We start from the raw sequence: 26,510 nt of genomic DNA on the forward strand, positions 1-26,510 counted from the left end.
CGCTGGTACGCATGCGTGTGTACCCATGTTTTCTAACACAGTATCTGATTGGTCAAATGTTCCAGCTTCGTCCAATCATGGGCCTGCTTTTATCACAGCGTCCACAGTGATCCAATATGGTGCACCTGGAAAACGAAGCCGTAAGAAATTTGTCATAATTACGTCGATTTTAGCTAATTTGTAGCAATATTGAGATTTTTCTGTACGCAAACGTGATGACTAACATGTTTCCTTGCCTTGTGTGTTCCCAGTTCCTGAGCGAGCTGACGAGATTGTTCCAGAAGTCGCGCACAGCTGGAGCGGTCTACATCACCATGAAGCAATGTGAGTCCGCCCCCCTCCCCACCTCCACCCCAGGGCAACCTGTTTACACATGAAATGAAGGGGGTAAAATAACGGGAAGTCTCTTTTCACACTAGAAATTTAAGACTGCACACGTCTATGAAGGTGTTGTCTCCAATTTCTTAAGCCGTTTGCGTTATTCTTGATTATAAAAACAGCCACGACTACAACTTGTAGTGGTTTGTTAGTGTTGTCTTTAGTCAACTTCAAACTGAAGATGTGTTTGAAAATTCCTTTTCCATTTGACTAGCGTAGAGTAGAGCCCGTTTTCACAGATATTTTAGGGGCCTCTTTATTAGATAGTCATGAACAAACATTGAGTTACACGTGCACGTACATGACATTGTGACAAGTTTGCACAATGCAGCGTAACCGTACGCTACGCTAGAAAACATATGGTACGGTGCAGCCCAGTCTGAGGGAAGACAACTCCTCCGAGAACTTGGAATGTTGGAAGTCCAACAGGGATTCATATATGATTCCAGTAGGAAGGATGATGGTAGCAAAGGTAAAGATAGTCCCACAGCCTTGTAGAAACTGTAGGGGCAGTGGGTTGTTATCAACTGAGTCTTGGGCACGATATTGTGAGGCCTGGCCCATCCCTCGCTAGCCTGGATGCCAGACCCATAGCATGTGAAGCTATACCTATAAGCCCATTCACTGTTCCGACTACGCATGTGCAGTGTCAAAGGTGAAGGCCCCTGGCTTGTAAACAGTGCTCGTCTCGACATTGTCTAGATTTGCATAACAACGCCCCGGCGGGTTTTGTTTACGACTCGGGCGCCTTTACCTTTGACACTGCACATGCGTAGTCGGAACCGTGAATGGGCTTATACATCCCGTTTGCCAGGAGAGCAACACATGTCGGAGTCCCACTCCCAGAGTTGGCATTGTACCCTGAGTTATACAGTGAGATAAGGAGGGCGCCCTGGGATTGGGGCATGTTGCTTCCACAGCCAAGGGGATTGATCTAGCCTTGCATGCTATGGGTCTGCCTTACCCCCTTTCAACTGCCTTTTATAAGTAGCGAAGGTAACCAAAGGTGTTGCCAAGGATCTGCCAGTCCTTCTCAATGAGTGAACTGCAGTTAACATCCCAACCTGCCCCAGACCTGGGGGGGGGGGGACTTTCTGGGTTGTTCCTCAGGTGACGGTGCCTTTACTAGCTCAACTTACCACAAAATTACACCTAACACCTGATATCTTCTACAGATAACGGACAGATCAAACCCGAATCAACCAAACCAAAGCCAAAGACAGAGGTGGTGACAGAACCAGTGGAACACATGTGTTTGATAAGGGCCACCAGGGGGAACAAGAAAATCGACACAGTGGTAAGGGACAGTTAAATTCATATGTATCCAAAATCTCTGTACCAGCAACAATCTAGAAGAAAGTAGTTTGCCACAATATGCAACTGTAATACAATGCTAATTTTTCTTCCAACACTACAGGAAGATTGGAAATAAGTTTAGCATTGTATTATGATTACTACCAACACAGATGACCTTCCATGATAATATGCAACTGTTTTTTGTTCATCTGTAATTTGTAAGACTATAATGCATAACTGTCTCAAGGCGTTTCTTCGACTTCTACATTTGTTTCACCAACAAATGTTCCAATATAGCAACATCCTTCATCATTGTTTTGATACTGCATGTACATGCACTGGTTTCAGTGAAGTGGCTATAGGTATAACAGTTTTTGCATTTTTCTTCTCCTTGCAGATAAAGGCCAAGGATATCAACAAATTTCAAATGGTTGGTTATGATTTATCTCTTAATGTATTACAATGGTATAAAACAACATGTTTTGTAACTAGTGCCAAACCAATTCAGTCAAGCAATGGTCTTCTTTTTTAGATACTATATGTAGTAGTAAAAACAAAAATGTGGGAGCAGATTTAGAAAAAATGAGAAGATGAAATGTGAAAGAATGTAGGATAGTTTTACTTTTGAAGAAAATGTCCTTGAAAATTTGTGAGAACTTTCAGTGTTTTAAGGCATTTATAGAGAGGAAGTTGAAGATACAAAGCAGAACTCAGAGTGAAAGTTTTTTTTCTTCAAATTTTTCAAGCAAGCCAACCTCTCTTGAGGGGCTATTGTTCACCCTGCTTGCCGTGTCTGACATGTGATTACACGTTGATAAGCTCTCCATTCTCTGTTCCAGGCATATTCCTGCTTGCCGTGTCTGACATGTGATTACACGTTGATAAGCTCTCCATTCTCTGTTCCAGGCATATTCCAACATCATCAAGGCAAACATGGACGGTCTGAAGAAGCGGGACAGGAAGGCCAAGTCCAAGAAGGCCAAGGCCACCCAGTGATGACAGCCAAACTCTAGCCTTAGATAAACATTTTACTATCCTACAGGGGTCTTAACCTTCTCCCTGCTGTACAGTCCTGTAACCAGTACTAGTTTGGTACCAAAAGACTGCCTCAGCTGGGGGAGGGTTAACCCTGTACAATATGTGCTACTGCTGGAGCATCATATTCTTTAACCTTCTCCCTGCTGTACAACACTGTTACCAATACTAGTTTGATGCCAAAATACTGCCTCAGCTGGGGGAGGGTTAACCCAGTACAATATGTGCTACTGCTGGACATCATATTCTTTAACCTTCTCCCTGCTGCCTAATCTGGTAACCAGTAGCAATGTGGTGCGAAACTGCCACCTCAGCAGGCTGAAAGTTAATGTTTAGGAAGCCTGTTATGATACTATGTTACTGATATTTATATTGCTTGCAAATGACTTCGACACAAGAATGTTGATTTTCGAAGGTTTAAGAGACAGTAATGAGTGTTTTGACACTTCTTCATTTCTAAGTCATATGTTTGATATTACATGTAACTGCTATTGTATTTAATTGTTATGATCATGACTTTAGAAAATGTGCAACATATAACATGATAGTTTTGTTTATGAGAATTATTGTTATCTTGCAAATTGCGCTGTTACTTTTAATGATATTGCTAGGGCTAATGTCATCTTAATGATATCATCAGGGCTACCGTATCTACAGAAAGGCCTGCTTATATGTGTATTCTTGAATTGTGGAAGATTATTGAAGACTATCATCGTTGTTGGTTCTATTTGATGATTTGCGCAGTATGCCATTGTACAAAACAGTAATGAGCATAGGTAAGGAAAACTTAAGAACCCTTGGATATTGGGTTTACTTAAGAGCTACAATGGAACAATGAAGACATACAAGTTTGTATGATTTATTATTCCTGACGCATTGTGTTTCTCTGATATGCAAAGTCAAATGCACTACAATGGAAACGAGCGACCAATCATGTATAATTTTTCACTTCCTGGAGGCTGGAGCAAAGGATGAGCTTTTAGTTTTTATTTGATTCCATGTTACAGCCTTAGATTTACATTGATTAGTTCCTGCCAACTTGCTTGATTTTATATTTATGAAGTTTAATTCCGGTAAACTGACTCAGTGACTATGAAATATGAAGTAGCAGAAAGAGGAAGTCAGTCAAGCAAAGGTCTGTCAAAGTCTCCATGAACCAGTAGTGGTGGAAAGTTTCCAAACAGGCCACTGGTCAACCTCCAAGCAGATGTAAGGATCCAGCTTGCTTTTTTAACAGCTTTTTGTGTTATTTTTCAAGTGGTGGGCTTTTTTAGCTAACATACAAGGGAGAAGCTTGTCACGTGAAAGATGTACAAAAGTAATTTTCAGATCTGTGTCTAGGAGGTTACTAGTAGTCCCTGTGATAGTATTTGTATCTGAGTAACAACTTGGAAAACCCGTATGATTTTTAAAATGTTCTTTTTGAACAAAGATCTTGAGGGTGTAAAAAGTTATGATGTGTAAAATAACTCTGTTTACCAATAATTTCATTATATATTCATAACTCATACATTCATACAAACATACGTGCTATGTTGTATCCAGATCTCAGTGTACATAAAAATGTTACATTGGAAGATTACCAGCTTCATGTCTGCTTCTTGTGGGACTTCTCAGTGGTAGAAGTAAAATCAGTGTAGACTAGTTGGTCCATAAAAGAAGTAGTCAGGAATACATTTGTACTACATTTGTACAAGAAGAATCCATTGTACCCTGTGTTGACATCACTACTAGAGGTTCAAGGTACTACAAGAAGTTCAATGGATAGGATGACTTGCAGAAGATACGAAGGTAGAACATGGACTGTATTCTGCATTGTATACACTACATAAGCTAACAGCATTTGTCTAACTAATTGAAAAAAAATCCTGGGGTAGAATAATGCCTGGGAACCAAACTTTTTTTGTACAAATCTTAGATACAAAAGACAAGCCAGAATGACGTTTTCCGCTAGTCACTCGGAACACATTCCATTACTTAACAGTTAGTGTCTGGATATGCCAGCGAATGAGATATTGCAGTGAGAAGCCCTTGTTGCAAGTATCCATAATGAAATGTCGCAAGAAGGCCTAAAGAAGGGTCGTTATAAAGGTTTTCTATCTGCCCCGATGGAAGAGCAGAGAAGTGTTATTTTTGTAAAGACAGGTGTCACATGACAGGTGTGAGGTGTGCTATGTTAGGTGTCAGGTACTGCTATGTTCGTCTCTGCTTGTTTGTGACCTGTACAGAAAGATTCACCTTAATTATTTAGTTTTAATAGTCGTTCAGTTTGTGTTATTGTTTAGTTTTCACAGTTTTCCAAAGTTACTGAGGAAAATCTGGGTGTAAAGGAATTTCCCACAATGCCCCCGTATTTCCCATGCATGACGTCACGAGTGGAACTGGTATATTGATATTTTGGATGTCGTCTGACGCGGAGCGGTGCAGGAAGGTCGGCAGTTTTCGGCGCAGTTTGGAGCTATAAACTGGCTTATTCTACCAATTTGTAAACCTGGCGCCTTCGTAGCAAGTCTGGCCTCGTCCTCGGACTCCGACAACGGTGGACTGTCTCCGCCACCGAGGAAAAAGCTCTGTCTTGCAGCGGCTGCTGCCATGCAGTCCAATGGCTCCCCGACCCACAATGGAGACGCTCAGACAAGCAGTTCCGCTCAAAATGGTGCTGAGCCGGAGCCCTCGGCCTCCTCGAGTAACGGGGTGGAGGTGACACAGGTTGCCGAGGGCTTGGAGAAGGCCAAGGTAGTGCTCTCCAGGTCCGACGAGGACATCGTGCGGCTGATCGGGCAGCATCTGAACGGCCTCGGCCTGCAGTGAGTAGCGACCCTTCTCTGTTTTCTGGTCATGTTTCCTCACAGATAATATTCCTTAGCTGATGGCCGGTTTGTGTTGTTCCCATGTTCACAGCCGGACTGCCGAGCTGCTGATGGCCGAGTCAGGGTGTCGTCTGGAGCATCCCTCGGCGGCCAGGTTCCGCGAGCTGGTCATGGCAGGGGAGTGGGAACAGGTACACAAATGATTTTCGCCAGTAAAAAAAATGTCGCCGCCATGTTTTTTTGTGTCCCATTTTCTGTGAGAACCCAGCTCGGTTTCCTGGATCTGTCCTGAATGAAATGTGTCACTGATCCGCCTGGATGTGTTTTCCCCAGGCCGAGGAGGTCCTTTCTGAGTTGAAGTCTTTGCTGGACAAGCCGCAAGCTGCACTGGTAAGAAAGCACAGTGTTCCCACATAGAAGGTTTAGCTGTCTAGTGTAGTGTTATTATCTGATCACCATATGATAAATGTTTAGGTGACAGTCCCCTGAAGGGTTGCCTGTGCTCCTGGGACCGTACAGGTCTGTGATGAATGTTTCTGCACAAAATATCAAGGACAGGAGCACATTTGTTATGCAACAAAATATACCTGCTGAATAAACATCCCCCAGGCAGGTGGCCCCCACAAAAATCCAGTCAGTACAATTTTGTTTGTTGTTGTGGAAGGTGGCTCTCTGCCTCACACAAAGTGCAGATAGACTCATAAACCCGCCTGTAGTCTGTGTCCCAGGAACGGCACCTGATGTTATTATAACAATTGATCACCCCGACACCCAAACGTGCCTGCTCACAGGGTGATGCCTTGTGTTAAACTCCAGACGTGATAAAATTAGATTTCCCCCGAGCGCTGCTGATACTGGTATGAGGACTACATTTGCCTCCAGTATTGGATTTGGCCCCCCTCACATCCCAAACGTCCGGCCTGCAAGTACAAAATGATGCGGTACAAGCACATTTTAATCGTTTGCGGCGTAGATTCCAATTTTCCCTGTCCCAGTTCTTAAATGAATGCCTCTCATGCCTGGAAACTGTTTCAGGTTGAGCAGGTAAAGCTGGTTAATGTGAGTTAATCATCAACATTGGATCACTGACCCAGCTGGAACGGGAGGGGGAATGTTCAGAGCTGAACACGGGGCCAATAAGTCCTGACTAAAGACTGGAAATTGGTGGCCACTGCTGGAAATAAATTTTACCCTCCAGAACATAAACGTTATTGATGTTAGGAAAACATGTATTCGAAGCACTCAAGTGCGTCAATTACTCCTAAGGTTTTTCCATATTTCATGACTAAATGCATTAATTTTTGAGATAATGTTCTGTCGGTGGGACCACAGTTGATAGGTGAGATATCTGAGGATATCTGAAAGATGTGGTCTACGCTTGAAGTAGGATTATGTCGCAGTAGTGTCATGGATAAGAATCATCGTGGGGGGAAAGACAAAGTGACATTGTCTTGAAGGAGGAAGTATTTTCCTTGAACCTCCTTGGTGTCGGCCATATTTGTCTTCTGCTAGCAGCTGAGCTTCTTGGACTTATTTGTAAACATTGCATGGCATTGTGGGAAGTGAGTGGTTTATCCACACAGGATCAGCCAGGTCACTTGTTATGGTAATGAGCACAAACCAAGAACAATTGGTCAGGCAATTTAACTAATTAGTTATTGTAGGAAGGATGGTGCTCCTGGGAATGGAATCAGACTATAATGATTATGTCACCTAGTTGTCTTGGATTAGAATCACAATCAGGTGTTGGAGCTGTGAATTACACACTTGTTAGAGTAACATACTAGTACTGTAAGCAAATGTTGGCTAAGTTTGAAGTCTGAAGCATGAAAAAGCACTAAAATTACAGATGTATCTAATGAGAAGAAAAATTAAATTTCTTAATTAAATGTTTGCAAGAATTCTCTCTTGGCCCAGTTGTTATAATCAAAGATAATTTAAAAGAAAAACATTTGATAAGCTGTGGAGTAGGACTGACCTGTCACTCTTGATCTTCTGTCCAGACTAGGAAGATAGATTGACCTTCTTTTTTTTTTTACAGAAGATAGACTGATCCCATAGCCCCACCCACCTCTGTCAAAGTGTAAACATGCAAAATGAGAACATAGAAATACAAATATTCAATTGACATGCAGCCACTCTCTCATTTGTCGAACCATGAAGTGGCTGAAATGCTAATTGTGATGGACAGTCAGGATCGATTTGTTGTTGGTTTTGTTTTGTTTACAGAAGTTGAGGTTTGTTGTTGTTTATGTTTCCAGAAGATGAAGTTCCTGCTGCTGGAGCAGAAGTACCTGGAGTACCTGGAGGACGGGCAGGTGATCGAGGCGCTCTACTGTCTGAGGAACGAGCTCACGCCGCTCAAGTTCAACACCGAGAGGGTCCACCAGCTCAGCGGGTGAGTGGGCTGGGTGCCTGGGTCACTGCTATCCGACCCCTGGGTCACTGCTATCCGACCCCTGGGTCACTGCTGTCAGATCCCTGGGTCACTGCTTTCTGACCCATGGGTCACTGCTGTCTGACACACAGGTCACTGCTGTCTGACCCATGGGTCGCTGCTGTCTGACCCACAGGTCACTGCTGTCTGACCCACAGGTCACTGCTGTCAGATCCCTGGGTCACTGCTTTCTGACCCATGGGTCACTGCTATCTGACACACAGGTCACTGCTGTCTGACCCATGGGTCGCTGCTGTCTGACCCACAGGTCACTGCTGTCTGACCCACAGGTCACTGCTGTTTGACCCCTGGGTCACTGCTGTTTGACCCACGGGTCACTGCTGTCTGATCCGGGGTTATTTTTGGGTTACTGCTATCTCACCCTGGGTTATTGTCAGGTCGTTGCTCTCTACCCCCTGGGTTATTGTTAAACTGTGCATGTAACTGTTTCAATAAGCTTTTGCTGTCAACTTGGGCCATAGAAATTTTGTTTGATGGTTCCTCTGCACTTGAAAATCAATATGAATAGAGTCTGAGGAGAAAGTCTGCACCTTGCGACATAGTTTCAGGGAGTGAGTATAGTCAGACCCCTTGCTAACATTTTTTTCTACACAATGTCCTTGAGTCTGTGAAGCACGGAGACTAGTTGATGTAGTCATGGTGACAAAGAATACATGATGGCTCCCAGCGGCCAGCAGTCCCTGATTGAAAAACTGCCCCAGGAGCCTGCAGACAGGCTAGCTCTAGTCTCCATCAGTCTTCTCTACAGATGGAAGAGAATTAGCAGAAAATGGCCAAATAGGTTGACTTATTTTCCAGCCCCCAGCAGATCTGTCACTAGTTGTTATTGTTGGCTGAGGGAGGCCAAGGTTGGAGTGTTGCAGGGTTTGAGTGTTGCAGGGTGTTATTTCCCAGTAAACACTGTAATTATCTCCTGCTGAACTGTTCCTGCAGGCTTCTCAGCAGATATGTTTAGTCTCTACCAGACTAACAATGCTGGCTGGAAAATTTGGAATTTGGCTAGACTTCTTTGGGTGTAGGGTCAGTAGGAAGAATACATGTAATTTTTCATGACTTGCATTTAGTGTTTGAATATTTGTATTGTGTACATTTCAATGTGTGGGGCACAATATCAGCATTGCTGCCTGGTGCTGCACAGTGTATTGTTCTATTGTAATTTCCATGAAGATTCTTTTCCATGGGAGTTTGTCCACCATAGCTTGGTCCCTGCTGATACAGGCCAATAGACGATGATGACAATAGTAGGGTTTAATTTTCCTGTACAAGGGAAGATGTTACCGTTGCTGTGGGCTTACTCTCCTGGCCAAGTATTCACCTTATTTCTGCTGAATTCTACCATCCATACCCCCTTAGAAAGGCCTGGTGGAGGCTAGGTTCTATTAGTATTACCCCTATTCATTTGTGTCTGCTGAACAGTGACTTGTGTCACCATGGGGCAATTACATCATGAACAGGTCATGGGTCAGGGTCGGCCCTGGTGGAGGCTGATTATAACTGGGAGTAGTTGTTCCGTGATGACAGGCTTTATTTTCTCTTACTGGCCCTGAAGAGCATCATTTATCAGTGGGCAAGGACAAAGGCATTTAACTCTTTGGCAGCCTTTAGTGTCTTTTAGCTGCAGTTTGCACCATGTTGGCTGAAAGTGATGCGTGTTGGACTACCATGTGCTTTGTCAGCTGCCAGATGAGTTTATGAAACAAAAACCTAACTGCTTTTTACCTCGTTTATTGCGAATGTAAAGCGAGAGTGGCTTCATCCTTCCTGATGCCTCGAGAACCAAAAGGCAGGAGAGAGTTGAGTGAGTGAGGTTGGCTTCACTCTTTGCATTCTGATGAAGACTTTCTCGTTAAAAAAAAAGTTGAACTTCAAGCCGGTAAATGTTGGCCTTTCTCTTTTGCTGTCATCCTTCCGACTTTCATTTGAAAACTCATTTATTGCAAAATTTATGGCAACAAGATTCTAATTTCATATGTCAAAATGTCATGTTATAGAGGGTCTTGCACAGAAGCACATATTGTTTACAACCACAGGACTTATATATTTGCTTGTTTGTCTGTTTGAGTCTGTTATGCATTTGGCATCAGTGTGATCAGGAAGGTTCCATGTCCTGTGTGCCATTTCCAACAGTGTGGATTTTCCAAGGGTTAAGCACAAGTCCCCTATCATCCATGGCATGCAGGTAGTCTTGGCAATGATGCACCACAGCACAGGTATTCTATAAGCATTAATACTACGAATAGCACCATGCATCATGTAAAGTTATGGCATAACTTTCCATGGTGCAGAGTGCTATTGGTAGAAGTATTGGGTAAAAGCTGTAATGTTTACGCCTGACTCCCATTCCTGTAGTCATGTTGAGAGGGCCCTGCTGGTATCTGGTGGGATCTAAATGGAAGCAGGTTTGCCTGGCTGCCTGTGGGAACCTTTAAGCATGTACATTATGGCATTATCTTCCATTGCCAGGCTGCTGGGGTAAGTGGCGGGTTGGCAGGATAGTCCGATCAGGGTGCCAACTGTGATGCCAACACTGGAACTCTGCAGCTTTCCTGTATCAGATGTGGGGAGATGGTCACACAGCACCAGTGTTTACTCAGTAAGGGGGACACCAGTATTGCACACATGCACGTAGACTTCAAAATCATTATTTGTAAAATAACTTTGAAAATCCTTTTTGGTGGGAATTTTGGTGAACTCAGGGGATGGGTCACATCTTAATGTCAGTTCATTGTTTTTTCATGTGGCCTGAATTCCACAGTGGGGGGGAAAGGAGGTTTTGTACCCTCCTGCAGGTCACAACTGAAATTTTCGCTGAGAAGAGCTCCCGCACGTCGCCTTCCGAAGTCAACTTCATACGCAAGCGCAGAGACACGGCGCACAGCACTGTGGGAAGGGTCAGCCCCCGATCTCCCCGGTGCAATCCCACGGACTTAGGCCGGAGCACAATCCCGTGCCAATGATACGATAGAGTTTGTAATGGACAAATAATTGGCAAACTGAGTATCAATGAAATGATGGAGTTTTTATAACAGTGGAGAATTCGGTGTTTACAAGGTTGCAACCTTTTTTTAATCATATTTCAGTATTCACACCTAGATGGTTAACATAATTTTTGGCAACACACCTTATTCCTTCATTTGGTATTGTCTTAAGTTTGTTAGATCAGTAAATGTTCCAACTCTTTGTTCCCAAACTATCTCACCAAGATGGTAAAAATAAAAGCAGAAAACATGAAGATGCTGACAAAATAATTTGGAAAGAAAATTTGTGTTCTCCACATTTCTGGCTAACGGCAGATTTGTGATGTTGTAGTTGTTTGGGGACCAGGATGTGTAGATCATCTTGCAGCCATAATTGTTTGGGGACCAGGCTTTAGATATGAGTAGTAGTAGACTAATACTAATAGTAGTACTGTATCCAGATATTGCAGCCAAAATTGTTTGGTACATGTAGTTGTTTGGGGACCAGATCATAGATCTGTAAATTGCAAGTTGAGACCAGGCTGTAGATCATGTTGCAGCTGTGTTTGGTTAGTGGCTCCTCCCCTGCCTGCAGGCGTCACTCTAGTGACTAGCTCAGCAAAAATACGGGCTTTTTTTTGTTCTCTGCAGTGAACATCAAAGTTGGCAGCATTCCCTGGATTAAGTGAAACTGAAATGTTGGCTAATTGAAAGCACGCTGCTGGCAGGTTATTTGCAGATTAATTACAATCTTTAGACTAGGGCAGCATCAGAGTTCATCCCTGGCTTTGTGACTGTTCCCTACTGACTCGTTACTGCTTTTGCTTCAGTACAATAATGCATCTTATATGCATGACTTAGTCAGGAAAAATAGTATTCTCTTCTTGGGTTTGATGTTAGATCGATAAATGTTTTTTACTGGGGATGTCTCAGTCTGAGGATTGTGTTTACCGTGGACTTAGTTAGTGTGATTTTTGTCAAGTTTTAATGTGATTTTGCTGTACTATAACAAGGGGAATGAGCATTCAACACTTTGTTGTTAAAAACTACATCAGTTTTTTTCAGCATTTTTAGAACAGATGGCCATGTAGATCACAGAGAAATAGCCTCCCTCTCCCCAGTCATGTGACCAGTGTTTTGGTCTCCCAGCTGATGCCTGGGGATTTAAATATCAGCTGAGCCAGCATTATGCAAATGAGCTCCCTGGGCAGTGATGGATGTGTGCAGCAGGCTGGGAGGTGGGCTGGGTCTCCAAGCAGATGTTGGGGCGGCTTCCAATCCTTGGCCCAAATGCCAGACTGGAAATACAAGATTTGTGAGCTTGTGGAAAAATATATAAGAACTTGTAAAGATGGATGTGTGCAGCAGTCTGGAGGTAGGGCTACGGTCTCCAAGCAGATGTCGGGGTAGATCAGGCACAAGATCTGTCAAATACTTGGCCTTATGCCAGCACTGGACATACCCACCTGCATTTTGTAGGGAAATTTTTGAGATAACAAAAAAATGTATTACAACTTGCAGTTTGGAAAACTAGAAGAATACAGGCTTGGTATTATGGATGAAAAATGACAGAAAACGGAATGAAGTATTTCAGGCCCTGCATGAGTAGGATACAAGAGGGTAGATTCATTTCTTCCAAGAAAGTGATCGATCATCACCAGGAAAAATTAAGAAAATTTGATCTAGCATTAATAGTAAAGGGAAATTCTCAAGGATTTGTAAATGTTGTATCATATATTCACACCTGTATGTGTTATATATCACAGGTACATCATGTGTAGACAGTGTTATTTGTTGACACCTATCTGTCGTATATCACATTCACAGGTACATCATGTGCAGTGTTATTTGATGACCCCTGTCTGTTGTATACCACAGGTACATCATGTGCAGTATCATATATTCACACCTGTCTGTGTTGTACTTGTATATCCAGGTAAATCATATATATCCATAATGCAATATGTAATGAATTAGTGTTGTTTACTGTTAATTTCAGGGACATCATGTGCAGTGTTATATATTGACACCTGTGTGTTTTTGTTTGTTGCAGGTACATCATGTGCAGTGTTATATATTGACACCTGTGTGTTTTTGTTAATTCCAGGTACATCATGTGCAGTGTTATATATTGACACCTGTGTGTTTTTGTTAATTCCAGGTACATCATGTGCAGTGTTATATATTGACACCTGTGTGTTTTTGTTTGTTGCAGGTACATCATGTGCAGTGTTATATATTGACACCTGTGTGTTTTTGTTTGTTGCAGGGACATCATGTGCAGTGTTATATATTGACACCTGTGTGTTTTTGTTTGTTGCAGGTACATCATGTGCAGTGTTATATATTGACACCTGTGTGTTTTTGTTTGTTGCAGGTACATCATGTGCAGTGTTATATATTGACACCTGTGTGTTTTTGTTTGTTCCAGGTACATCATGTGCAGTACTGCAGAAGAACTGCGGGAGCGAGCAGAGTGGGAAGGGAAGGGCCCCAAGTCTCGGGCCAAGCTCATGGAGAAGCTGCAAGGTGAGGCGGCATCTGTGATACTCAGCCATTTGGTGATACATCCGTAACTCTTCTGTGATACCCAGCCATTTGGTGATACATCCGTAACTTAGCCTGAACTCAATCAAGCTCCTGTAACGGCTTGCCGCCCTTTAACCGCATAGCCGCCCGCGGGGAGGGGACAGAAATCCCCGGACAACTGGAGTTTGCGTTATACAGACTATATTCAGCCATTTGGTGATACATCCGTAACTCATCTGTGATACTCAGCCATTTGGTGATACATCCGTAACTCTTGGACTTTTAATGACTAGAAGCTGAGTTAGTTTTTATCAGGGTTGTCTCCAACACCCTTCCCTCTGTCCCGGGACACAAATTTGCTTTTTGGGAAGGAAAAAACGTTCACCCTGTCCATCCAAACAATCAGTCATACAATTGATGAAGATGTATTTATGTAAGCCTAGAATAATCAATTTACCAACCAAAATTGATAACATAGGCTCCCGAACAATGAGTGGGACAGGAAAAAAGTTAAAAACTATAGACAGTGCTTAACTTACTATTCTATTGAACCATCTGAAATTGTCTTCACTTCATTAACATATCTATTAAGAGTTTTGGTAAAAAAAACTAGTTCTACCAAATCCTTCTTTAGTCACTGCCGAAAGATAGCGGATGCTGTCTGACTGTTTCAAAATTTTATCCAGTTGCTTGGGTAACTATTTTGGGCGTATCTTATTACCTGGATGTCTAACATTCATCAACGTATAGACAGCGCTGTATGAATGTATAGCGGGAACATATAATTGTTGTTGATAGTCATTCCAGGGAGAGTGATATCTTGTTTTTTGTGGTATGACTCAACCAGTGAAGCCAATTTGTATGTGGCTCTCTTACATATAATTGGGTTAGTTTAGCCTTGCTAGCTGGAAGACAGCAGATCTTGTAGTCTACTGCAGTATTGGGTTACCTGTGACTCCTGCCTTGTAGAGCTGTTAGGATCATTGAAATCCCCTTGTGTGGAGAATGAGAGTGATACTGTTGCCAATTGCTGATGAAAAGCTGGAAATGAGAACTTTGAAACTTGAGAAGGCAGGAAATAGACCTACAAAAGGCCAGAGCGCTTTCTTTCCTGGCTTGAATTGAATATTTGCCACCCTTTCCCATATTGAACCTGTAAATGGTGTCACAACTGGTGGAAGAAGAGCTCTTCAGTGAGCTAAAAGAGGATCGAGATCACTTTTCTTTCCTTTTCTAACATACATGCCCCTAACATACAGCATACATGCCCCCATCCGTGATGCTGCCCCCGCGACGGTTACAGACCCTGCTGTCCCAGGCTATCGAGTTACAGAAGGAGCGCTGTCCCTACCACAACACCAAGAGCGAAGACTCCTTACAGAACATGTCCTTGTTACTAGACCATGTATGCAGTAGGTGAGTGGTGTCTGTTCGTTATTAAGTTCCTTTAATAACAAAACAGATTCAAAGCTATTAGTAATGGATTTATACAATTCATAGTGGTAGGAATGCTTTGCCCAAAGAAGCTAGTGATGAAATTCTGTTGCAATATTTCAGTAAGTGTATTTATTTGCTGAGGTTGTGTTTGTATAGATTGTTGTCTTGACATCACTCTGTTGAACCAATTGAAAGAATGACCAGTTTGATGAAAATTGCTTTGGTAAAACTTTATTTGGAAATGTTTCTCCCAGGAAAGTGCATTGCTTTATTAATCAGGAAATGTTATGCTACAGTTGTTCGAAGACTTCAAGATGATTTATATTCAGTAAGAGATAATGACATGTTCTTGTGTCCACAGGAAACAGTTCCCTTGCCGGACAAGACAAATTCTAAGTGAACACTGCGACGAAGTGTGGTTCTGCAAATTTTCCAATGACGGCACAAAGCTAGCTACAGGTTCCAAAGACTCCACACTCAACATATATGAAGTAAATCAGGCAAGCTGTCCCCTGTCTTCCCTGTGTTTGTGTTATATTCGGACATGTAGATTAGGTGGTGACCAAAAAGTATGTGGCTCCGAGAACAGGATTCTGTCAGCATTTTGATATTGCCACTTCATTATTGTTATGATGATGAATGATTCATTGATTAATTGATTGATTTTTAATGTGCTATATTCTATGTTTTTGTAAAATGACATCAAATGTAATCCTACATAGTGCCTGAAGATACACAAATACTGACACTTCAAGATGTTTAAATGCATATACATTATATACAGTAACTAAATACTATATCAAAATCAAGAAACATGCACAGGATTGCCAGAAACCTATTGGGTTTTCTTTGGCCCTTTCTCATTCGCTATTATCTAAAATACAGGCATTAGCCTTGGTGTCAAAATGATCATTCAGAAGTCAACCAAAGTTGAAGAAACCTTACTATCAGAAAACAATTTTGTTGTTTTATGCCTTGTTTATTATAGTCACAAAGAAGCGAACAGACATGATTAGCTGGGTGAATAAACAAATCACTCTGAATTTCAGATGGTTCACTTACATTTTGAAACGATTACAAAAATACATGTCACAAACAGTTGTGTACAATTTGTACAAAGCTATTGAGGCAATTGTGCAAAGAAAACCATTGCTTCATCTTATTTCATTGCAACACCCAGCTGTGGAGGACCACAGTCTTAATGATTCTCATCATGAGCAGCTAGCCACTACCATTTATAATGCCGTCAACAATTTATGCTTACGTATCATGTTGTTAAAGTTAGGTGGAATATATGTCTGTGTTATTTATTCTGTGTAAGGGGAAATGTGGAATAATCTTGAAACTTTTGATCATTGCTACGAAATGTGCAATATTGTGAGTCGTAAAAGTTTTACCTTGTTATTTGTACATTGAATGTAATTCAGTGATCTCACTGCGAAGTTCAATGAATAAATCTTGAATCTTATGTTGTGACACTGTGCCCCGTTCTGTGTTCCAGATAACCCAAGAAGCCAAGCTGCTACGCACGTTTGAGGGGCACCAGTACGGGGTGTCCTACCTGTCCTGGAGCCCCGACGATGTTTACCTCATAGCCTGCGGACCAGAGGAGTGCTCCGAACTCTGGGTCTGGAACGTCCAGGTCAGGGAAAACTCCACCTACAGTATCGTAAACGCAATTAAGTTCCCAGCAATTTAATTTCGCATTAGGGAGAGAATGGAGTGTTTGCAGTGGTTCGCAGTTGGAACAAGAAGGTAGGCAGGCAGAAGACGAAATAATTTTCTCAGCTTTTTTTAATGTTCGCAATGAAGAGGTTACCATGAAGACTGCAAATGTCAAACCACCACAGAAATTTCAACACTGACATTACATTCTTCTAGCAACACACCCTAATGCTGTCTGATGTATGTGTCAGGGTAGAGATTTTGATCTGGCAGAATCACCGAATCTACCGGTAGTGATCCCGATCAGGATCTCTGTCAATTCCATTCTCTATTAGGCCACACCATTTTAATTTCTTGGTTAACAGAATTTTTAAAAAAAGTGCTAGATTGAAAAATCAACAGGAAAACAGAATCTCAGAGGAAAGTTTGTACACAATTTCAGGGAGTGAACAGGGTCAGGTGCAAGTTTTTACCCCAGCCTTCTGTTTTCATGATTTTTTTTGGTTGCTGAAATTTAAAAAAAAATCCGATATTCCTCATTCACAATGTTTTCTAACTTCAAGATCAAATTCAGTGGATCTGTTGGTTGGGGTTCAGTCCCAGCTACTTGGTTGAAAATGTGAGCCGTGACAAAGCCACATTGCACTGCTAGAAAAAGCATCATGCTTCGCCTCAGTTGAGGATGACTTCTGTGCTTACTCTCTATTCTCCAAGCAGAGGCTTCGATCGAGAGGGGTAGTTTTGTCCGGGATTTCTATCATCCCTCTCCTGTCACCTCTGCAAGATATCGAAACGCATCAAGCCTTACAAATCTAATCACTTTGACACATAAAGGTCATTTTGAAAGTAGGTGCTCAGTCTGCCAAGGGAGTCTAGTGTTCATTGTAGGGGAGACCGCGGGGTGCCCGTGCGGCTGGCTGCACACTGTCCCAAGTTGCCGGATCCGCGTTAATCCCCGGGCAGTAAAACTCTTTGCCTAACGAAAAATTTATGGTACACAGGGAGGGGCAGCGACACCGATTCTGAAAGGATAGCCCCTCCCTGATGCGTTATCTTGCAGAGGTGAGAGGAGAGGGACTTTAGAAATCCCGGACAAAACTACCCCTCTTGATCAAAGCCTCTGCTTGGAGAATACTTACTCGCTAACTGAGGAAGTTTTCTGCGTGTTCCAGACGGGAGAGCTGAGAGTTAAAGTGAGCCAGTCCCCGGAAGACAGCCTGACGTCGGCGGCCTGGAACATCGACTGTAAGAGGTTTGTCTGTGGGGGCACACGAGGACAGTTCTACCAGTGTGTAAGTATGGACAGGGTGTGTGTGTGTGTGTGTTTCTGCATTTGTGTGTTTGTGTGTGTGTGTGTGTGTCTGCGTTTGTGTGTGTGTCTGTGTTTGTGTGTGTATGGTTATGTGAATTATATGATGTGGACACAGGTCTGCATTTGCATATGTGCATGTTTGTGTGTGTGTGTTTGCGCGTGTTTGTGTGTTTGTGTTTGCGTGTGTTTGTGTGTGTGTGTGTGTATGTGTGGTTGTGTGTATATGTGATGTGGTCACTTGCGTGTGTGCAGGAGTGTGTGTGGCATGGGGGGGGGGGGTGTGGTCATGTGCACGTGAATGTACATCTTTAACCATCTTAAACACACCCGCACTTCAAGCCTTTATTTCCTCCCTGTGTTTTTCAGGACCTCGACGGTAACGTGATGGACTCCTGGGAAGGGGTCAGAGTGCAGTGCCTCCAGTACAAGAAGGACGGAAAGACCGTCCTGGCCTCCGACACGCACCACAGGATCAGGGGGTACAACTTCGAGGAACTCTCAGACCATAACTTGTAAGTAGACATCTGGGAGAAGTCCTGGAAAACTTTCTACAGCCTCCACTTTATGATGGAATTAGATTTTCTTCATTTTCATTTTACAAACCACAATCTTTTGATTTTCCCTATTCTACGTTTACAAACTAGCAAAGTATGAATGTAGAATTGGGTACAGTTGGGCTGTGTTTGATAGCAATGAGGGTGAATAGATCCCACCATAATTGCTATATTTAGCAAGAAAAGGTAGGTTGTTGTAACACTGGTCACTGTGAGTTTGGAAAGATACAGAAACAAATCTGAGTAATCTAAAGGTATTAATGTCTGAATTCATTGTGATACTGGCAGAAACACAAACAGTAACACAGCTAAAACTTAACAAATTTTCAAATGCTTTACTGCAGTCTTCTTCAGAATGCAAACAAACAGTTAGCTTGGCAACGTAACCTTACGTGTGGCGTAGCCATTGTTCAACCGTAGAAGACTGCAGTGGCATCATGTATATGGCTAAGCAAGCTATCAAGGAATAAATGACTTTAACAGTTGAAAGTTCAAGTACCTAATGTGTTTAAACAAAGTTTTCGCTGTGTTACTCTGTCAGCTACCAAAGATGAATGCAGATGAACTTTCATACTGAAACGCATTTTTTCAACCGATACATGAAATCTCATTGTGTAGTCAGTTGAAACAAAAGGTTTCAAACATGATCAGATTTTCCAAATCCTTTGTATCTTTCCAAATTGAAAATGACTTGTGTTTTGGTGAAGAATAGCTGTTTAGAACTTAAAAACGTTCTAGATAAAATAAAGCAAACAGAAGTTGCAGAAGAAAAGTCTGACATTTTTAGCTGCTTGCCTTGTTCCCGCGAGCGTCTGAAGCTGTGGTATTTTCACACACAGAGATCCCATGGCTCAAGACCCGTGGATAGTGGACAATAAGTAAGACTCACATCTCCTTAGATACATCGTACTTTCATTTTCACGCGTGGTCGACGGCAAAGCTCAAGCCAGGTATTTCTGAGTAGTGTTTACAGTGTTGGTGTTCTAGTGAGGAGCTGTGTAGATGTGGCACTGACCAGGCTGTCTCCTGTGTGTTCTATCTTACAGAATAGTGGAAGATCACCCGATCATGTCCTTCAGTGTAGATGACTCGGGCCGGTTAGCACTTCTGAATGTAGCTACTCAGGTAAGACGACGTCCGTCTTCTCCTTATTGTACAGCCACACTTACCCTCAGGGCTGGAAATACTGGGTGCATGTGCACCTGTGTGCACCCAAAATTGGAGCTGTGCACCTAATTTTTGACTGTGGGTGCACCGGTGCACCTAGATATTTTTGTAAGCTACAGGGTAAAGGCACTATTGTACACTAAGCATACAGAATATTCTTGAAATGTAAGTATCAGAAGTGGCAATATACCGTTTTGTTGTACTTAATTTGATGTATCACTTGTTTGAAATTTTAAGGTTAGCTATAGAATTACAGATTGAAGTTCTTAAGAGCGTTTTGCTGACATTCCACTTTATTCTATGTGGTGCACCCAATATTCTCTTTGTGCACCAGTGCACCTATTTCCAAAATAGAATTTCTAGCCCTGCCCTGCCCTACCAAAGGGGCGGAGAGAAAGCGTGTTCTTGAAACTGCTGGGTTTGTGTTATTTGTGGGGCCTGCAGGACAAGGTTCTGGTTAGGAAGTTCATAATCAGTGGGTTACCATGGTTAGAACAGATGTGTTACTATGATTGACATGTGTTACCATGGTTACGACATGTGTTACCATGGTTACTCCAGGGCGTCCACCTGTGGGACCTGCATGACAAGGTCCTGGTGAGGAAGTATCAGGGCGTGACGCAGGGCTTCTACACCATCCACTCCTGCTTCGGAGGAGTCAACCAGGACTTCGTGGCCAGCGGGAGCGAAGGTACAACGCTTTTCCATCATGGACCCAAACCTTAACTCTAATCCTAAACATTACCCTAACGCTCACCCCAACCATAATCCTAAGCCCTAGCCTAACCATGACTTCGTGGCCAGCGGGAGCAACAGACTTACAGGCAGACTCACTCAATGCCTTGAACCTAACATTAAAGGAGTCTGTCAGTGTGACTTGTCTTGAATGGGTGTGATTTGTGTGAATGGGTGTGATTTGGGATTATCTGTTGTGTGTTGATGAAGTGTTTTCATGTCTCTAACTGTTGATAGCCTCCTTCTGACCTTCAAATGTGGCTGTAACTGTCAGCTCATCTTTGGTTTTCAAAATGTTGCATTGGCCCTCTAAGAATCTGTCTGTAGCCCTCTATGACCTAATTGGTCACTCTTATGACCTTGTAATTGTTGCTATGGCCTTCTTATTGTCGCTATGACCTTGAAATCATTGTGTTTGTGCTCAGACAACAAGGTGTACGTGTGGCACCTGAAGCGCGAGCTGCCCATCGCGGTGCTGGCCGGGCACACGCGGACCGTCAACTGCGTGACGTGGAACTCGCAGATCCCTGGGCTGCTGGCGTCCGCGTCCGACGACGGCACCGTCAGGCTCTGGGGACCAGCCTCCGCCGAGGACGGTTCGTTCATTCGTTTGTTTATTTCGTTTATTTCTATTCCCTTTAGTCGTATCAAGACTAATCTTCCAGGGTGCATCAGAATAACATTATAAACATACAGATTGCAAGATTAAAAGGAAAATACATAATTATAACATAAGATATACAGATTAAAAAACTGTTATTTGTTTGTTTGAACCTTTTTTATTAATGAGAAGCTCAAATCGGCCTGCAGGCTGCTTTACGTTGGGGTAACTCCCAGCTCCTGATTGGTTGGCTGTTCCCAGCCACAGTAGATACCATGCTGACTTCGTTTTATTAAGTTCATGAATTATGCTACTTTTGATACTTAAGATTTCTTTGGCCTTCTTTTTCTGTGACACTGACAGTCCTATTTATGGCAAACTTACAAAAGCATAATTATGCACCAGAAGTAGATGTTAAAAGGTCTCTGCCTTCAAACAGTCTCCATTTAGAAGTAGAATGTGCTTTTCGTTTATTTTTAGATTTTAGATAGTCAAACCTTATTGGCACCAAACCCAGCAGTCCTTCCCTCCTAATATGGTGCTTCCCCGCCAGAACCCTGCCCTGGCCCACTCAATTGACCAGTCTGTACCCCCCCTCCAGTCCAGTCTGTACCCCCCTCCAGACCAGTCTGTACCCCCCCTCCAGACCAGTCTGTACCCCCCTCCAGACCAGTCTGTACCCCCCTCCAGTCCAGTCTGTACCCCCCTCCAGTCCAGTCTGTACCCCCCTCCAGTCCAGTCTGTACCCCCCTCCAGTCCAGTCTGTACCCCCTCCAGTCCAGTCTGTACCCCCCTCCAGTCCAGTCTGTACCCCCCTCCAGTCCAGTCTGTACCCCCCTCCAGTCCAGTCTGTACCCCCCTCCAGTCCAGTCTGTACCCCCCTCCAGTCCAGTCTGTACCCCCCTCCAGTCCAGTCTGTACCCCCCTCCAGTCCAGTCTGTACCCCCCTCCAGTCCAGTCTGTACCCCCCTCCAGTCCGCACCCTACTCAAAATAGCTATGGAACCGGTAACAAAAGACCCCCCTTCCAGCACCCAAGATTGGTTGGCTGTTCCCAGCCGCAGTATACCATGCTGACTCCGTTTTATTAAGTTCATGAATTATGCTACTTTTGATACTTAAGATTTCTTTGGCCTTCTTTTTCTGTGACAGTCCTATTTATGGCAAACTTACAAAAGCATGATTATGTGCCAGAAGTAGATGTCAAAAGGTCTCTGCCTTCAAATAGTCTCCATTCACAGGGTGCGAAATACCTGGTTGCACGTTGCACAGTGCAACAAGATTTCGGTTGGTGCAAGTTAATTCCAAACCCAGGTAGCGCAATGTGCAACCTTATATTTTGAGCCAAAGATCTCAATCGGAGCCCTGGAAGCTCACAAAAACGCAGTGTCACTCTCATAAAATTCGGTAAATCTTCAATTGAAATAAAGAAATCAACACTTTTTCGTTTTAAACCATCCAAACCCTTCATAGATCGTGGAATCTGAGCTGAAAAAGACGAAAACACACTGCCCTTGGCTAAACAAGATGTTGTTAGGTCAATGGGAACACAATACTATCTAATTTATATTTTGAAATATTAGTAGTATTATACGCTACATACGAGCTTGATTTGAAGAAATCGGTGAATGTTGCTGGAGCAACCTTAAAATTTGGATGTGCAACCTAGCCTTTGCCCTAGGTTGCAACATGGGCAACCTGGCTCAAAAAAGTATTTCGCACCCTGATTCAGAAATAAGATGTGCTTTTAATTTAGTCAAACTCTATTGGCACCAAACCCAGCAGTCCCTCCCTCCTAATATGGTGCTTCCCCTCCAGAACCCTGCCCTGGCCCACTCAATTGACCAGTCTGTACCCCCCCCTCCAGTCCAGTCTGTACCCCCCTCCAGTCCCCACCCTACTCAAAGTAGCTATGGAACCAGTAAAAAAAGACCCCCCTTCCAGTACTCAAGGTTTATGTCGCCTCCCTCCCCCTCCCATACTAGATCAAGGGGACTCAACTGCATGAGTCGTTCAGTCCTGGCTTTATATCTGGTTTATATTCCCTCCCTTCACCTCCCCCCTTCAGCACCCTGAGTGTTTATATACTCCACACCTAATAGGGGACTTAGTCAGGTGCATGCTTTGTTAAGTCCTGGTTTTATGTTCCCTGCCCCACACTAGCGTTTAGGGAAGATGTGCATGTGTTAATTGCAGCTCCTCTACCCCGCCCCCACCCTCTCTCACACACAGTGTATAGGGGCATCAAGACCGCTGCATGAGTTGTTAAGTCTGGGTTTATGTTCTCTGCTCCTCCCTCCCCCCACTACTGTAAGACACTGCATGAGTGTTTATGTTCTCTGCCCCCCTCCCCTGTACTAGTGTAAGACTGCTGCATGAGTTGTTAAGTCAGGGTTTATGTTCCTCCCCCTCCCCCCCCCCCCACTAGTGTAAAACAGCTGCATGAGTGTTTATGTTCTCCGCCCCCCTCCCCCCCACTAGAGTAAGACCGCTGCATGAGTTGTTAAGTCTGGGTTTATGTTCTCCGCCCCCCTCCCCCCCACTACTGTAAGACCACTGCATAAGTGTTTATGTTCTCCGCCCCCCTCCCCCCCACTAGAGTAAGACAGCTGCATGAGTTGTTAAGTCTGGGTTTATGTTTTGCTGTTAGAATCTGACGATCTGCCCTGCCTGTCTCCCCTGGACGGCACAGTCAGGGTCTCGGAAAAAGACAAATCTGCGGCAGAATCGGGTAGGTGCTGCCAGAAATAACCCGCTAAAGCGTTTTCTTTCCCCTCTCTGTTTGCGGTGGGAAGGAAAAACGTGCTTCCACCAGTATTGTTGAGACTTGGTGTGTTTTTTATTGCGTTACCCCATTTTGTGAGCTGTGATTTCTTTTGGGTTTGTATCAAGCAGTTTGAACCAATGCCGAAGATTACCTAGTATTGTACACACCTCTAACTTTGAGGCTGTTCGTGTTCGGGCACTTTTGCACTGAAAATTTCACATCAAAAACATAACTGCAGTTACAAATTTTGTGAAAGATGACTTACACAAGTTACACCACTATGCAGCCTTACAAAACGTGTGTCCTATATTCGGGTGTTTGCGGTGAAGCTGTGGTCCTTTTTTGCATATTTGTACACTTCTGTTGAAAGAAAGCCTTTGTCTAAACCATGTTCTCTTGTTGTGTTTTTTGCAGACGACTCGACAGACACGGATGACGAAGTATAGCCACTCCGCCCTCGTTGCCTCATTATGTGTAGTTCCATAGAATATTTTTCTTCAATGTTCCACACTTCTTAATCGCGTTATTTAGATATTGTTTATCAGATATTCATTTTTGTATTTTGACATAGTTTACTTGAGCGAGGCTGCAAACTCCCGTCGAGTTTGGAGTTTTTTTAATGGCGCTTTTCTGCATGTCCAGAAGTTGGTATTGACGGAGACAGAGAGAGTTGTGGTTGATTGTTGTAGGATTGATTGTGAATGAGAGTAGGGTGAGTTTTTCCAATGGACTATTCTAGCCAAGCACTACAGAGCAAGTTGGCAGCACAAGGCTTGTATGTGTACATTTATGATGTATGATTGGACACTAATCCGCTGGCGATGATACAACATTTTTATCTCATGCTGCTCATGCTTACAGACAATAGCTGACACTAGCCGGCTGTGGCTCCACAAGGCCTGTTGGGGAACTTTTAAATTAGAATTAGAATCACCCACACTATAAGTTCCCAACTTGAGACTTTTAACTGGTCATATTTTGCTTTCGAATGTAAGATGAAACGATATACCCGGAAATATATATTAAGAGTTGTTTTAGCTCATTTATTGGGTAACCTGACGACTTGAAAGGTCCATGATCTTCTGAGATTTTGTCAGTATTTCCTCATGCATCTGAATGAATTACATTAGTCATAATTTCAAACTACACAGAGTTATCTTTTCTGTACAAAATGTAATTTTTAATAATAATAGTAGTATTATTAGTACAGACCAAATGAAGACCCTTGAGGCCCTTGGAATTTGGAACTCCACTTTCCAAACTTTTAGTCTTGTAACCACCCTACAAGGAACATGGGAACCTCAGTTGCTTTAATTACATGTATACCCAAGTGGCGTACATGTGTGACAACAGGCCTGGATGGGGTTACAGCCGAGCTAGATACAATCAACACCACCGGATATTGTTGCATCGTCACCTTTAGTTCAAGGATATAATGAGAATGATACAGACACTGCAGATTTCTGTTTGCTCTCTAAGCTGCTGATTTGCTGAGCATAATCCTCACCTGCCCCGCCAGGCGATGCACGCCGTTTCCTTCCCCCGCTGTTTTCACCCCTCTTCGGTACAGCTGTACTGATCTTGTCCCCAAAGTCACATATTATATCACCCAGGGACGGGAACAACCTTCCATGAATAGCAATGATCTTTAGTTGTTTGAACCTGGACAGGCCAGTAGTAAGGTCCGAGGAATGGCGCTGTGGCGAGAACACACGACGACTCTACACGTCAGCAATAAACAATCGGCAGTGCACGGTTGCGACCCCCCTTCCACTAGACGGCGATCGCGCTGCGCCCTCACTGCGACCTGTATTTGACTTGTGTAACCCTTGATTTCGTCATTGGAATATCATGCGAAATGGGAAAGTATGACTGAAAAGACAACAAAAGAAAATTTTAAAGATTTTTTTATCTGACATTAGTTCAGCGCTGTCAAATCGCTAGGTCGTAGTGCGGTCACGGAGGTCACCTCTTGTGGAATGGGGTGTAACCAACCGACGCCAGGGCTGTTATATCGCTCCCCACATCTTCTCAGCACAGCCACCACAGAACACCGGGCGGTTTCGCATGGGTAGAACCTGACCTGCTTTTGTAACAATCCTCATGTTCTTGTCCAGACAAGGTGTATGTTATAAAGAATGAAATATTACCTGTATGGTATCTACACACCTGGCTACGTTCTTTCCTTGTGTCTCTGGTTGTTTTCTTGTATGTTTTACCAAGGAGGCAAATTATGAATTAAAAAGTATCATATAGGATGTTCTTTGTAAAATACATGCCCAAAAATTTAACTACAATATACATAGTTCTGTCTGATAGCTCAATTCGAGGGGCAGTTAAAATCGATAAGTCAAGAGCTTGAGGAGGTAGTTTGATTGAATTATCCACAACTTGGTAGCCTCCTTCACAGGTATCTGGGAGCACCAGCACTTGTTTTTGGAGTGCTGATTTTCAAAATGGGCCAGGTTCTCTCATGTTGGGGTGCAGAAACTCCCCCAGGCCCTAGCATTAGAGAACCTTGCCCATGTTGACAATTGTGAATCAGTGCCCTCTCCAAAAATCAAACTCCTGCAAAGGTGGCTAATAAGTTTGTAGTTTGCAGTAATTATCTTAACCTAATTCTGAGAATGAAAGAAATGTCACGACCAGTTCTTAATTGGAAGTACAAAATATATTTGTAAAAACTGATGACTTCAAATAATAAAGCAAATAACAAATGTCATGCCTTTGGCTCAAGGTAAAAGCTTTTGACATGTTCACTACAATTGTTGGTAACATGATTATAATAAAGCTACCTTACATCTTAAATT

At 43.1% G+C, this 26,510-nt stretch overlaps 2 protein-coding genes across 6 annotated transcripts; both read left to right on the forward strand.

Annotated features, from left to right (window-relative positions):
- The first annotated feature begins 7 nt into the window (after positions 1–7).
- On the forward strand, positions 8–4,286 carry LOC136434093 (signal recognition particle 14 kDa protein-like). The gene is made up of 5 exons (XM_066426827.1): positions 8–140; positions 252–324; positions 1,554–1,675; positions 2,072–2,104; positions 2,581–4,286. Exons 1-5 carry the CDS (start codon positions 117–119, stop codon positions 2,668–2,670), a joined length of 342 nt encoding a protein of 113 aa, XP_066282924.1. The 5' UTR covers positions 8–116; the 3' UTR covers positions 2,671–4,286.
- A 776-nt stretch (positions 4,287–5,062) lies between these two features.
- Positions 5,063–25,866, forward strand: LOC136434090 (WD repeat-containing protein 26-like). 5 transcript variants are annotated; one of them, XM_066426818.1, is made up of 16 exons: positions 5,064–5,516; positions 5,611–5,710; positions 5,853–5,909; positions 7,781–7,917; positions 13,366–13,463; positions 14,723–14,879; positions 15,262–15,405; positions 16,407–16,542; positions 17,738–17,857; positions 18,244–18,389; positions 19,271–19,309; positions 19,478–19,556; positions 20,160–20,289; positions 20,759–20,929; positions 23,584–23,664; positions 24,115–25,866. In XM_066426818.1, exons 1-16 carry the CDS (start codon positions 5,302–5,304, stop codon positions 24,144–24,146), a joined length of 1,842 nt encoding a protein of 613 aa, XP_066282915.1. In that variant the 5' UTR covers positions 5,064–5,301; the 3' UTR covers positions 24,147–25,866. The 5 variants fall into 5 exon arrangements, with proteins under 5 accessions (XP_066282919.1, XP_066282915.1, XP_066282916.1 ...); XM_066426819.1 differs by having other exon boundaries at positions 5,065–5,516; positions 15,262–15,391; positions 16,402–16,542; XM_066426822.1 differs by lacking the exon at positions 23,584–23,664 and having other exon boundaries at positions 5,063–5,516.
- Positions 25,867–26,510: the final 644 nt, after the last annotated feature.

Source organism: Branchiostoma lanceolatum, chromosome 4 (genome assembly GCF_035083965.1).
Source record: "Branchiostoma lanceolatum isolate klBraLanc5 chromosome 4, klBraLanc5.hap2, whole genome shotgun sequence".
NCBI classification, from domain to species: Eukaryota; Metazoa; Chordata; class Leptocardii; order Amphioxiformes; family Branchiostomatidae; genus Branchiostoma; species Branchiostoma lanceolatum.